Source organism: Tyto alba, unplaced genomic scaffold (genome assembly GCF_018691265.1).
Source record: "Tyto alba isolate M040663 unplaced genomic scaffold, T.alba_DEE_v4.0 Super-Scaffold_38, whole genome shotgun sequence".
NCBI lineage: Eukaryota > Metazoa > Chordata > Aves > Strigiformes > Tytonidae > Tyto > Tyto alba.
Genome location: NW_024881313.1, coordinates 15,872,445 through 15,887,532, shown reverse-complemented (window position 1 = coordinate 15,887,532; position 15,088 = coordinate 15,872,445). Strand labels below are relative to the sequence as shown.

General features: G+C 43.4%; 1 protein-coding gene across 4 annotated transcripts in view; it reads right to left on the bottom strand.

The window, feature by feature from the left end:
• CDK6 (cyclin dependent kinase 6) overlaps window positions 1-5,089 on the bottom strand; it is a 142,696-nt gene extending 137,607 nt beyond the window's left edge. The window contains exons 1-2 of one of the 4 annotated variants that reach the window (XM_042801771.1): window positions 4,887-5,089; window positions 2,269-2,759 (exon numbers count right to left, since the gene is read on the bottom strand). In XM_042801771.1, coding sequence (XP_042657705.1) covers window positions 2,269-2,501 — 233 coding nt within the window. In that variant the 5' untranslated portion in view covers window positions 2,502-2,759; window positions 4,887-5,089. The other 3 variants (XM_042801774.1, XM_042801773.1, XM_042801772.1) reach the window with 3 other exon arrangements.
• Between the last annotated feature and the right edge of the window lie 9,999 nt (window positions 5,090-15,088).

The window sequence follows — 15,088 nt, the reverse complement described above, 5'->3', positions numbered from 1 at the left end:
AAATATTTTCAAATAATCTTTCATTATAAGGATATGATTTCAGTCACTCCAAAGTGCTACTTATAGCTTCATCTGCTCTACAGATTAAAAACATGCACAATAGAAGTAAGTTTTTAAATAGCATTCCTCCCATGTTAGAAGAGATAATGTTTGAAATTGATTCTTATGTTCCCCTGCCCATTTGTGGAAAATAGTGTGTAGCTGAGGTCCCAAGCATCCTGACATGTCACAGACCAACCCCTTGCATCTGAAATGCTGCTTATGTGGCAAAAGGTACAGGCTTCGCACCACTATGAGGACCTGGAACGCACTTTCAGAGATTTTTATATTGAAACTATATTCTCATATTCCTGGCTGAAATACTTACTGCTTGCAGAGAATGAATTTTCGTTCAAACTTGTAAAAATATTTTAAGTTTCAATGTATTTATGCAACAGTATGTTGAGATTGCAGCACACTTAAACCCAAGTAAAACAAGCCTGCAGCTGCATAGTCAGTCCATCAAATAGCTCTTTGGAAAACAAGAATTTTATTTGCATAATTTTTCTGAATTCAGGATTAGAAAACTCTTTAAAAAGATCTTTTACTTCATATGGAAAGATCTCAATGGCAGAAAAATTCGCAAGTATTGTTATCTTGAATTATTCCCAAACAAGGCTTACAATTTTCAAATACGTACCTATCTAAACCTGGACAACTAAATCCTCATTTACTCTCATAAATTATTGGGCTGGATTTCAGAGATTTTGAGAACTCTCAATTTTCCCTCTACTGTCAAGGAAGAACTTTGTGTGTGCTCCTCTGTAAACCAAGCCACTTGATTCGGTGATCAACTACGACATGCTGTCCACACAAAGATGCCCCCACTTTGGAAATTTATCAACTAAGCCTCTGGCATTACTAGGCACCAGTCAAAATAATGGTTATTAACCAAATTATGGATTTGCTTGATTAGCAATGGAAAAGTGAGAGCTGCAGCCTGTATCTCATCGCTCACTGCAGTGAGTTGGGTGCACTCCATTGTCAGTATTTCAGAATACACATAGTTTGCCTGTTCTGTTTAGACAGAAATGAGGCTGTTGTCTTATGCTGCTATGAGATGAACAAAAATGAATGTCTCTCTCTAGCTATTCACTTTTGCATTTTAAATACTATTCTCTGTCTCACCCTTCCTCTTCCACTTAATATAATCCCCTCATCTCAGACCCTAAAACAGGAGAGTCCCAGCTACAAGACCTTTTGAAGGTCACCTCTAACTTCAGAGTGTCTCTTTCTCTAGGACTAAAAGAGCCTTGGTGTTAGCAAAGTATAAAGTATTTTCCTTTTGCTATGCAATATGTGCATACGATAACACAAATAACAGGAAATATTCTTGTTAATACAGCACCATCAGCAAAATGCTGACCGGTTTCAAATCACTACATACCTGGGTATCTGCAAAGTGAAGCTTACTTCTTAAAGTTCGTAATATTAATAAAAGATGCTCACAGGCTACTGGAGGTTTACAGTTATAGAAAGATGCAAGAGTTTACGGTAGGGCCAGCTTTACCATTGACAGAATCTGTTCAAGAACACAGGTCATTTATCTGGGGTTTATGCTACTGACATGACCAAAAGGACATCCTGGGGCCATTGCCACCATTTTGCAAGCAGGGCTTGATGTCTCTACTGTTGCATTCTTGGTAGTACAGTCATTAGCATGCCGTGAAATTAGGACCAGTCAAACAGTATTTAACCATAAGGCTGCCTGCAAAGCTTGAAGTCTTAAGCTGTTACTTCTCTTTACAAGATACTCTACAACCCCCTATAAACATCTAAAAAGGTGGAACGCACACTCCACTACTGTTCTCATAATCTTTGCCATTTTGATAATGGAGCTGCTAAAAATCAGCTGCAGCTGGCAGAACTAATACTTGAGACAAAACCAGAAAGACGTTGGGTTATTTTCATTCTCTCTTATGCCTGAGGAAATAGTGTATATATGGCTCCTTGCCCATCCACTCAAACACTTAAGTCACACACCTATGCCTCTGGAGATGGGTGTTTGTGTGTGTGGGAGGCAATGCGCGGGGATGAGGTGAGGTCTGGCAGGCAGCACCCTGGCCTGCTGAAACCTCAAACCACGCTTCATGTACACAGTTTAGCACTCACTTCATCCACAAACCCAAACTAGTGTCCAGTCTGTTTTTGTGCCCAAACTCTTGCTTGCCCAATTCACGTACTAAAGGCAGGACCCCGCTGAACAGGGCGCCTGCTCCACTTCCTCACCTGACCACGTTGGGGTGCTCGAATGTCTCCAGGTGCCTCAAAACTGCCACCTCTCGGATGGTAGACAGCGGCATCCCCTCCTCGCTGGTCTGCACCCGTACCCGCTTCAGCGCAACAAATCGACCTCCATTCTTCAAGTCTCGGGCTTTGAACACCTTTCCGTAGGCTCCTTCTCCAATCTCAGCCACACATTCATACTGATGGTCAGCCAGGTTCGTGCTGTCCTTATCCATGCTGGCGACGCTCCTCTTCCTCTCGTGCTCCAAGTGCCTTGGGGTGGCTCTTGGTCTCGCTTGCTTTCTGCAAACTAGTACTCTGCTTGCCTTGCGGACAGACCGTGCACTAGGTACCTCTGCCAGAGGGGCAGTAGGAAACTCTTGCCCTCCTCTTCTCGTTCCTCTTCTGTACGGGCCCCAGTGTGTCTCCTCTTTCGGCCACCAGGAATTATCATACAGTCTTTGGGAGCATTGTCTGTGTAAAGACAACCAGATCTGGAGGACAAACCAAGCAAGAAAAGTGAGTTTAGTTTACTTCATTATTTTGCATTGTTCAAAAACTGAGAAAGTTAAGCTAATACAGTAGATAGCTACATGCAAAGCAAAAACGTGGTGCAAAGGAAGATGTGAACCAGCAGGGTGACACATGTATCAACAACCCTGCATGGCTGATACAACACTACAAAGTTATCACAGTCTGCACAGAAGGCTACAACACAGCTACAGAGCAACCGCGTGCTGTGGGATTTTACTGAGCAACGGGCTGAATACGACAACGCTGTGAGACGTGGGTGATGGGGATGGCAGAGCTAACTATGCATGTATGAGATGAAATTATGTCCAGCAACTTCTATCAGGACGGCAGGACTTAAAGATTTCTTTAGTGTACATGGTAGAGTCTTGGAAATATATCCCATACTGTACTACTGTTACTTATTTGTAAATAATAGCATTTGGAGGTTTCAGCCTTTATCTGATCTTCCCTACGCTAAGCCCTGCATGAACACATCGCAAGAGAGAAGTGCCTGCCTCAAAGTGCCTGTGGGGAGAAGAAAGATGTATATATTTAAATGACGATAATAATATGCTACCGAGCATTGTGTGCTGAGGTAGATTCAGAAATGTGCACTTTAGCAAACTTATTAACATGCAGGGGTTTTGGCTGTGGATACTGCTACCGCTGGATGTGTGACTGACTGGCAGTTCCTTGCAGAGCAGGATGATGAAAGATGGTCTTCAGGAACAGCATGCTCTGCTGTACAGTGCATGAGGCTGGAGAGCAGAAGTGCTTCCTTCTGCATCCAGTTTCATCCATGCTTACTGCAGGACTGTGGGCAAATCCCCTCTGCTCACAAAGCTCCATATCAATCCCCTCGCTTCCCCCTGCCTCTTTTTAATATAGTGATATGGTGATCCCCGGGTCTGTAACCTTCTCCTACATTGCATTTTTACCGTGCTAGGATTACAGACCCCCCCATAGCTCAGTCGGGGATCCCTTAATTTGAATCCACGCATAAACCCAGAGGTATTCTGCACACTGATGCTGATGCAGATGAAAAGAGCAAGCTGAAGGAAACCTGTGCCGGCTGCTCATCGCTCTTCCCCGGCTGCAGCCAGAGGCACCACCTTGCCCCACCGACTTCAGCTGCCACCACCAGAGCTGCCACCGCACTGCTCCGCCCGGTCCAGCGGGCAAACCCGCGCCCCTCCGCGCCCGCAGCACCCACGGGGCAGCACCCACCGCCGCGGCCGCCGCGCCTTGTCCCCGCCGCGCCGGGGGACACCTGCCCCGGACCCCCCCAGCCGGGGCCGCCCGCGCCCCGCACCCCGCACCCCTCACCCACGCCCCGCACCCCACGCCCGCAGCCCATCCCGCCCCGCGCCGCTGCAGAGGGCGCCCCCGGGCGGCGGGTAGCGGCGACGCGCGTGTGCGTGGCCGCGGGGGCGGCGGGCCTGCCTCGGCGCGGCCGCGGCGCCGGGTGGAAAGTTACCGCTCGTCCTCCCCGGGCACGGCGAGATACCGGGGGTGACCCCCCGGTCCCCCACTCCCTCCGCCTCGGCACCGAGCTCTCCTCCGCGGGTGCCCCACACGCGGCAGGGGGTGGCGGCGGAGGACACGCGGTGCAGCCGCGTACCCCCGCTTCCTCTCAGGGGACGGAGTGTGGGGGAGTCCGGCTCGGCTGCTCGGCAGGACGCTGAGGGGACACCCCCCCACACACCCGGCGGCTCCGCGGGAGGGCACCCTCTCCCCGCGGCCCCCTCCGCGGCCGCCGACACGCGGGGCGCCCCCACGCCGATTCCGAGGGGGGTGCAGCGGCGCGGCAGGGCGAGCTGCCCCTCGCCCCGGCCGCCGACGGGACGCGTCCGCGTTGCAGTCCGCGGAGGCGGGGGTCCGGGGGGTGGGGGGGGGGGAGGGGGGTCCGCGGCGTGGGTTCCCCGGGCCGGGCGCGGGGCGCCGTGTGGGCCACGCCGCCGCGCGGGGTGCGCGGAGCACATGGGCGCCCCGCGTTACCTGGTGTGCGCCACGGCCGCCTCCACCGCCACCAGATCCCCAAATAATCCTCAGCCCCGGGGGGGGTGGGGGGTTGGGGAGGGAGGGGGTGAGTCCTCCCTAAAACAAACCTCCCATTGAGCGAGGCGGGGTGGAGAGCCGGCCCGGGGTCTGCCCCTTCACATGGCGATGTCTCCGGCAGGTCCCGGCAGCGGCCGCCCGGGCCACACAGGTAGCTGCTCCGCGGCTCGGCCGCCCTCGGCTCGCATCCTCCTGCCGCCGCCGCCGCCGGGCTGCACCTTGGCGCAGAAGGCAGCTCGCACTCGTCGTCGTCCCCCCCCCCCCCGCCCCCCCGCGCCCCAGCCCGCTCCTCCCGCCCTCACCCTGCCCGGGGAAAATGAAAACGCGACAGAAAAATCGCGGCCGGCGGCCCCCGGCGAGCTGCAGCGCCGCGGCCGCAGCCCCGCTGGCCGGAGCGGGGCTCGGGCACCGGCCCCCGCCGCTGCCCCCGGCGCCGCGCCGCGCTGCCTCCCCTCGCTCGCTCCCTCGGCCTCTGTTCAGCCTGGGAGCAGCAGCAGCTTGCTGCCTCTTTTTTTTTTTTTTTTTTTTTTTCCTTCCCTCTCCTCAACTTTTTTTTTTTTTTTTTTTTTTTTTTTCCCTTGCTTTCCCACGCTGGCTGAATGTGACTTGACCCCGTTTCAAAAAAGTTTGACATAGTGCTTCAACATTTCCGCATTCCTCCCCGACTACAAAGGCTGCAGCCGCCTCCTTCTGCTTTCTGTCTCTGCTCTCTGTCTTCACACTCAATGAAATCCTTCATGTGCCTCTGCCAAAGGCAGCCGCATACCGCAAGGGTCGCCGCGAGCGCCGCGGCCAGGCCCGGCCCCGGGCGAGGCGCCCCGGGGGGTCCCGGCAGGGCCCGGCCCCGGCCCCGGCCCCGGCCCCGGCCCCGGCCCCGGCCCCGCCGCGCTCGGCGCTGCACGGCCGTGGGCTCCGCCGGCTGCGGCAGCACTGAGAAGCCTGACTCATTCCTAGTGTGCAAGGCGCTGGGAAATAACCCCTTGGGGGGGTTGCGTTTGCTTGAGTGTTTTTTTTTCCCTTTCCTGGGAAATAACGCTTTTGGCTTTTTTTCCTCCAGAAAAAAAAAAAAAACAAAAAAACCAACCAAAAAAAAAAAACAAAAAAAAAACAACAAACCAAAACAACCAACCAACCAACCAAAAAAAAAAAACAAAAAAAAAACCAACGGATTCTTCTGTGCTTTTTTTTTTTTTTTTGCTACTTTCCATTCACAGAGAGCGCAGAGCTCCGGCAGGAAGTAAGCGCCCATGAATGGTTTCGGGAAGCATCAAGAAAGTTCGTTGCTGAAGAGCTCCCGGCCGCCCCCCCGGCCGCCCCCCCAGGGGCTTCGCCCCGCCGGGCTGGCAACGCCGCGGGAGCTGCGCGGGGCGGGGGGCGAGCAGGGCAGGGGCTGCCGGGCGCCGGGTCAGCCCCTCCTCTGAGGCAGAGAACGTTTTGTAGGGAGCCGATTCCTACAAATATTGAAATTCACCGCAGGGGGAAAAAAAAAAAAAAAAATAAAAAAATCACAAAACAGATGCTGATCTACTCCATCTCCATGGGGGAAGACACGCATCTGGAGTTCCTAATTCCCAGTTCTCCCAGCTGGTGCCCTCCAGCACATGGTTTTCTGGACCTCGAGGACGATTATGGTTCAGCTCCAGAATCAGCTCGTACGGTGGTTTGACTGGGAGGAGAGGACGCAGATCTCTTCTTACAATAGGAAGCACAATTTAACCAAGTAGGCTTACAACTCAGAAAGGTATGTCGAGGACTTGGCATCATGCACCAATTTAGAACAACTAAAAAAATAGATGTAATACTGTACAGACAAAAGTAATTCATATCAGAAAGAAGCATATAACTACTCTGTCTGGACTCACAGTGCTACTGAGCATATATGAAATCCTACAGTTTAAATGCAATTTTTTCTTCCTTGCTTCATAACCGACCCCAGCATTTCCACATGCCCTTGCTATTTTTGAGAGGTTTAGAAGCAGCACCCGGGGGGGCTGGTAAGGGGAAACTGGCTGAGAGCTGAAGGGACACCTCTGATTTCCCCTGGGGAAAAGTAGGAGCTATTATCACTCACGCCTTCAAGCAAAAGGCCAGTGGCATGTGGGTGTTTGCAGGACACCATGCACACTTTGTAAGAACTTCAATTATGCTCATAATATATTTTAGTTTAAATCACAGAAATTTATCAACAACTTCTGGAGTCCATGATTTATCAGAAAAAGATGAAGTTAATGACAAGCCCCATAACCTTTAAATGTGAAAGTGTCAAAGATTCAAATACACAGATCAAAGCTTTTTTTTTAAAAAAAAATGTGAAAAATCACATCACATTACAAGGTTGGTTCTTTTCTTTCTTTCTTTCTTTCTTTCTTTCTTTCTTTCTTTCTTTCTTTCTTTCTTTCTTTCTTTCTTTCTTTCTTTCTTTCTTTCTTTCTTTCTTTCTTTCTTTCTTTCTTTCTTTCTTTCTTTCTTTCTTTCTTTCTTTCTTTCTTTCTTTCTTTCTTTCTTTCTTTCTTTCTTTCTTTCTTTCTTTCTTTCTTTCTTTCTTTCTTTCTTTCTTTCTTTCTTTCTTTCTTTCTTTCTTTCTTTCTTTCTTTCTTTCTTTCTTTCTTTCTTTCTTTCTTTCTTTCTTTCTTTCTTTCTTTCTTTCTTTCTTTCTTTCTTTCTTTCTTTCTTTCTTTCTTTCTTTCTCTTTCTTTCTTTCTTTCTTTCTTTCTTTCTTTCTTTTCTTTTCATTCTCATTCTCTTGTTCTGTCTCTCATTCTCTCATTCTCTCATTCTCTTCCTTTCTCTCTCTCTCTCATTCTTTCTCTCTTTTTCTTTCTCTTTCTCTCTTTCTTAACCTAATATTTAGTCAGCTGTAACAAGCTTTGTACAGAAAACCCTCCTCAGGTTCCAGGGGCATAAGCTGTCTCATTTTACATGCAAAAGACTTCACTTTTGGGGAAGGAGAATTGAAGTCTTGGTTGGTGTCTCCCTGTGAAGATCTCTGGATCTCTAAATTCCAGTCGGGCTTTGCTCCCGAGGGGGGTCTGAGGGGCACCGGGTCCTTTGGGCAGGTAAATGTGCAGCTTCATGTTCAGGGTGAATGTGGAAAGGAGATTTCTGAGTCCCCTGGCATTTACCTCTGTGCTCAAATGTGCTGATTTATCGTTCTCCTAATAAACAGTGTTCAGCACAAACTCGCCCTTTCGTCCCATATTCTCCCAGTCTTTTGAGGAGCACATGTAAAGGTTCTGTCCTTTAGAGGTGTTTTATCTGCCTTCGCGTGGTGATGTCAGTAGAGATTGCCATGGGAGATTATAATGCTCACGCTATCATATTGAATAAATTTAAAACATAAAAGTGCCACATAGTTAATGTGGCTTTATATGATCCTCAGATTTTTTGGTGGGACTTTTTTTTAAAAAATTATGTGATTCTTTTTTTTCTTACTCTCCACCTGAAGGTCAGGTAATCGAACTACTTTATCTCCTAGAGTTCAAAGAAGATACACAAACCTCTAAAATGACCTAAACCAATTTTCTCAATTTTCTTTATATACAAGTTAAGTGATTTCAGGAAAAAATTTCCAAACATGATTAAATATAAACATCAGCTAAAATGGATGATATTACAAATAATTTGTTGTAGAGCCTGCAGTTATTTACCTGAATTGACAGAATTCCTTGAGAATAAAAAACCTACTACATTGTTTTAAAGTTCAAAGTCTAAAACATGTTTCAAATAATATATATTTTAGGATAGTTATAAATCATCAAAAAATACACTTGAAATATTTTTTCTTTTCATAACAACCTTTAAAAATCTTTATTCTTTTGTTTTCATGAAAGTAGCATTCTACTTTTAACATTTCTGATTTAGAATAGCTAAGTATACACTTATTTTTTATCAACACCAGAGGTTTCCCCACAGAGAAATTGATAAATCCCTTATTTCTTTTATAATTGAAAACATAGTAATTTTTAGAAATTTCCAGATATTTTCAGAAATTAATCTTTTAAGAAGCTCATTAAATATTGTTATGAAATTAATCCTACATACCATTTCTTGCTAATTCTAAACTTAATTCTGAAGTATTTTTGTTCTGGAAAAACAAAAATTTGGAAACCTGTATCGAAAGAGGAAGAAAATAAATTTATTTCTACATCACTGTTTTCTAATTTTCCATCAACTTTTTCTTTGTGAAAATATGTTTTTCAATATTTTTCAATTCCAGTATATTTAATTCTAGGTTTTTTGAAAAATCACAGCAAAAAAAAAAGAAACAACTTCTACTAAAATGAATTTTTAAAAGAACATTCTAATGTATTATATGAATTGGAATTAAATTGAAATCAAACTCCATTAAAACTAAAAAGAACTTATATTATATGCTGTATAGAAATAATTTTCATGAAATGAGGTTTGTAATGTTTTGCTGGAAATAATGAATAAGCCAGTGGTGTGGAAATGGATAACAAGCAATTACCAGAATGAGTATAAAGCAGTTGATTAAAATAAGCTGGTAGTGGTGGGCAATACCCAGAAGTGTGACGAATAGACTAAGACTTTCAGAAAGGATGAGACACAATGTATTGTTTTGCTTTGTGTAGTTTATCTGTGTTTCAGGAACAGCTGAGGCTCTGCTGGGGATTCCCAGTTTGATCTTACAAGAAATCTTCTACAAAACAGCATGAAACTTCCTTTTCAAAGTGCAGATTTTTATAAAGCTTTTGGAAAATAATTTGCTTTGATTATGTTGTTATTGCCGGGTTTTGTTTGTTAACTCACATCTTCAGTCTCAGTTAGTATGATTTGTAACCAATTTTTCCAGGCATTTATCCTCAAGAAAACACCTGAACTGATGAGAGACAATTATTGTTGTAGCAGAGAGACATCAGTCAAAAATTGTGAATATGAATATTTAGAACCTGCAGTAGCCAGAATTTGTTTTAAAATGGTAGCTTAAATTATGGCTTTTTAGAAGTTCCCTTTAGCAAGCCAAAAGAAGTTTTATAAACAAAACAATTAGTATTTATATTGTGTAGAAAATTATTCCTGAAAAGGTATTTCAGATATGACACTTCATACTGAACTTGGGAAATAATTATTTTCACCTATCATTAGCTGTGTTATATGTGTGTGAAAATAGATTATAAATATACAGTAAATATTTCAAAGCTACTTTTAATGAAGCATAGGCAAAATGAGAAATGTGATATAACTGAACATTAAGAATTAATTCCAATGTGAAATATTGAAATATTTTCCATATGTACCTTCTTAGTTGAACCAGAACATGAAAAAAGACTAAATCATATTTATAGAGAAATAATTCATTAACATTCACATAGTGTTTTAACTAATTCAAGTGAGAGAAAATACTGTCTAATGCATGTAAAATGTATGCAGCCACTGCATAATTGGCAGTGATTAAGGCATCTAAGCCAATTACAGTATGATTGTTTAGTTTATTTTTCTTTCAATCAGAGCCTTTGTTTATAGCAGATAATTTTATGCTTTGCAAATTGTATCTTTCCGTTATTACAGTAATAAAGTACACTGTGGGGCTATTGTTTCTCAGTACAAAGAACCATAACATAATGTTAAGCATTTAAGCATACGCATATTTCCCCATATTTGTTTGTGTATGCTTTAGTAATTGCCAGTCGCAGGAGTGGCCAAGAAACATGCCACGTGGAAAGCATGCCTACAACTAACCCAAGCCTGTCTGCTCCAATAGTCTCTGAATACTTCAGGGAACACACCTGAGCGAATCCACCAGCCGTACGTTCTTATCCAGCTCTTAAGGCAAGAGCCAGCAAACTTTATTGGCTTTCTTCAGAAAGTTGACTTCTGGGGATTATTATGCAATGGAAGATCAAGGGCAAAATGTATACATAATGTCAAGAAAACAGCTCACTATTGGTATTTACATCGTTCCCTCAAGCTTTAGCTACAAACTGGGTCCCCTCTTGCACTCCACACTATGCAGCGTCGTACTGAAAGGCAGCCTTTGCACCAGCTTGCTTGCAGTTAGAGCCAGGGAAATGGAAGGATAGAGAAGGGGAAAGATTTGCTGAAAATCACACTGCAGATAAGTAGGGGAAAAATAGAAGAAGAAGATGGAGATTTATGGAGCCCTGATCCTATCATCTAGCACAGGGGCAGATAAACCGTGGCATGCACACTGCAGAGAGTGTCCAAGGTGCAGGGGTCCCGGTGGCATGTTTTACACCACGGGACTGGCAGCCGGACTGTGCTGCTGTGGAAACTGTTAGGTAATCCAATCCCTAGCAGGAGTGACAGTGGGGAGGCAAGCGGCGGGGTCAGCTGAGATGGGCACTGCCAGCTCATTCAGGGACCCCATGGCATGCAGCACGAGGTGGGACTGCCGTGGAGCCAGTGCCATCTCCCATCTGTGGTCTCTTGCTGGCACTCTTCCTTTCAGCTCAGAGTGCTGAGCCGAGGGGTATCTGTCTTGGCCTCAAGATTAAGATTTTTTTTTTTGGAATGGGGCTCATAAGGGCAGAAATATCGGCCACCCTGAAGTTGGCAATAGCCTACAATTGAGTGAGACAGTAGAGAAGGGACCCGTGTTTTATTTTCTTCCAAGTGTTTTCTCTAATTTGCAGTCATTGCTCATGGGCATTATATTCTACACTTCTTTATAGCAATATTTGGCATGGGTAAGATCTTCTCTCTTCGCTTCTGCTCTCTTTATTTGTTTTAGTGGCTTTTACTTCTGCTTCAGATAAGTGCATTTACATCTGTGCAAATATATTCAGTGCATGGCTATATCTTTTCTTCTTCATGCCTTTTGTAGAATGCTTATTCTTAATCTCTGTTTTCCATTCAGTGTACGAGAGAAGCAGAGACAGATATTTAGTTGTGAAAACTGATGTTGTCCATGGAAACTTTCAAATAAAACCCTCTTTGATTTGTACACCATAATCCTAAACTTTTTGTGTCATTCAGGTCTTAAAAAATGACTCACAATATGACTTACTTTAGTGTAGTTGTGATCAGGAAAATTGGACACAGAAAATAGGATTTTACTCAGCTGATCTGGCCCTGAGTAAACATAGTCTTATCTGTTGGTAGCAGGGACTAATACAAGATTTTATAAATTTTTCTTCTGTTAGTGTTTCACAGAAAGGGAGCACACTTCGAATGTAGATAATGCATGGACCAAGTTCTTAAACATGTTCCAGTTGTGGGTTTCCTTCTGTCATGCAGGAAGAACCTACCTTATCCCAGAGCCCACACAGAATTTATCTGGTGGGTGGCCAATAAGCCCTTTTTGTGTTACACTTGGGAATTAAGTAAATTTGATCTGGAAATTGACAGCTCACCCAGAACCCCAGCATGCCATCTGTGTAGCCACATTTTGGAGAGAAATGGAGTATTTGTTCCTGCTTAATGAAAAATGCAGTCATGTTTGTCACAGCATGCTAGAAAACCTGGTATATGAGATAGGAACATGCTCAAAGTATGATATCACTATCAGCTAATGAACATTTAGTCAATAAATCAAACAGAAATAGGACTGCATACAATCTCTGGTGTCAGTCAGTAGAAAAAAAAAAAAAAAGAAAAAAAAAAGTAATGAAAATTAAGTTGAAATTATGTAGCATTTGACTGCAGAAAAAATGAAAAAAATGAATTGTGTAAAACTGCTGGGAGCTGATAAGAAGCTGTTGCACTAAAGCACCAAAGAAGCATCATGTCATATCAGTCAAGTGATGGAGGGGATAAGGAATACCTGCCATTCAGCAGTTGCTGCAATAGGAAGCTGTGTTTTATTATGTACAAATAACTGAGAGTTACATTGTATCATCGATTGATTTATATGGGTCTAGCAGATCTGTGCTGTTTATTGATCTATATCAAGAAACAATTGGCTTAATTTACAGCACGGATCTATGTTTGGCATTAAAAAACACTTTGTAAAGACAAGCCTATGGTTAAGTACAAGTATTCTAGCACAGGGTCAGGCAATCACAAGAGGCAAACATCTTTTGGAAATGATTTAATCCTGCTCCAGAGAACTGGGATGGACTAGGTCATTCTGAGATCATCTCGTGTCTAGCTGTATGCATTTCTGATTACATACCATTCCCGAGTACAAAGACAGTAATAAGCATCAACAACAGCTGTCACAATGCATAACATTTTGGATAAGAAAGTAATTTTATATATTCTGGGAACATGGAAACCCTGTAGCTAACCACTCTCCAGCATTTAGTAGCAAGTGTTTAATACTGATCACCCTGCCTACAGTGTCACATCAGTGCACCAACTTTTGTTTGTTCCCAGTTAGCTGGTAAATACATAACAATGATTTGGAAAGGGGAAGACTTGGTCTGCTTTACATAATTCCATGGATTATAATGCTGGGATAAGAAAGAAGGCAAAACTTTCAGAGAAACCAAAATTGGTAGAAATTACAATAAATTATACCAGTCAGTATAATTTACCTGTATTTGGCATCCAGTATTGCCACTTATGTGTAGACTGTCATATATGAGAAGCACAATGATGCAAATGTAGATAGGTGATGTCATTGTATTTACCTGTCATATCTTCTAAAATACCCATGCACTTTAAATTAGAAACTTCATTAGATAAAGCTATATATTTATATACTTTATACATTATACTGCCTACAAAACTGACTATACTATTCTTATCTCTGTGAAGTTGTACCTATGAAATGTTGAAGGAATAGCTGCCTTTTCAAGTGCTGTGGAGGGTGCTGCAGGTTCTTCATCTCACCAAAGTGCCATAGTTAGTGACTGATGACTCCTCGTAACCAATTCTTTAACGGTGCCCATGACATAGGTTTAGAAATACAGTGCTATTGAATCCAAATTGTCACTGTTACTGATTTTATTATACGGCACATTTGTGTAGACCTCAATATTTCTACAGCAGGCACAAAATGCTATGTATGATGAAGTCATGTAGATAACAGTGGCTATAAAATGTTGCTGTCCACTGTTTTAAAGGAAAATTAGACTTTGCAAATAGTGGGCAGGTGTGTGTTCAGGATAAAAGCACTTCTGCCAGTACTCTGTAGTCTGTAGTGTGATCTCATTGCACACAGACTTACATGCATAACTTCTGTTAAAAGCAATCAATGTTACTTGCATAAATGCCCTTGCTTGTCCACAGGAATAATGTATCCCTTAAGGCTGCAATACAGTGTAAACTGTTTAGTAAATGTAATGTAATACTACAGTATGAAAAAGACTTGGGAAACTAATGTTGAGCATGCACTAACTCATTTTAGGAACATTCCAGATTCATAAATACATGAGCTGCTTATTATCCACACATACCAGAAAGCTTCTATCAAATATATATAATTATGCAGTATATGTACAATGGATGCCTGCCAATATTCCCTATTTGTATGACCACTGTTATAGGAGGGTCAGTTCCGAGTATGCAGTCTGGCCTTCATCAAGAGATACTCTCCTTAAACTGCTTTAGAAAACTAGTTTTTTTGTTTTCAAGACTGGTGCAAACAATGTGCACCAGTTATCAAAAGCTAATATTGATGTCAGGATGTCACATTTCTGATTTCTATAGCAAGCAGAAGAGGTAAGCATGGGATTTCAGGTAACAGATAATGGCAACAGCCAATCTGTAAAAAACAAAACAAAACAAAACAAAACCCAGCTACACTGTGTCAGAGCAAAGATCTCTCTAGTGCAGTGTCTGACTGTGGTTAATAAAGTATACCCAGGAGATGAGTTTAAGCGTAGTACTACAGGTTCCCTGCTCTACTCCTACTTTTTCCAAGGAAATTGTCTGATACCTAGAACTAGGGATTAAAACCCCAAGGCTCAAGTTCCTAGACTTACCTCTGCTATTAGTACATAAAGCTGAGCAAATAAGAAACAGTATGTGTACCAGCCCATCCATTGCTAACACAATTCCCTTATCCCTGTTTCACAGGGTGAAGATTGAGAAGGGTCCTACACAAGGGACCACTGTCATTATTTATGACAGTGAAGTAAAATCATTATTTATCTCTTCCTGGCTAAGAATATCCCAAACATTAATGGGAAATTGCATCACCTTTCAAGCATGGGTGTACATAGATGCACATGTGTGTACACACACAGCTCACATATTTTTCTCTGAACAAGATCTAACATCCCTGACAAAACCTCACGAGGTATTAAAAAGAGATGACATTAAAAGGCAAAATATTACCTGAGGGTTAAACTGTATAATTGCATATTTTGTGATAATGCAAATA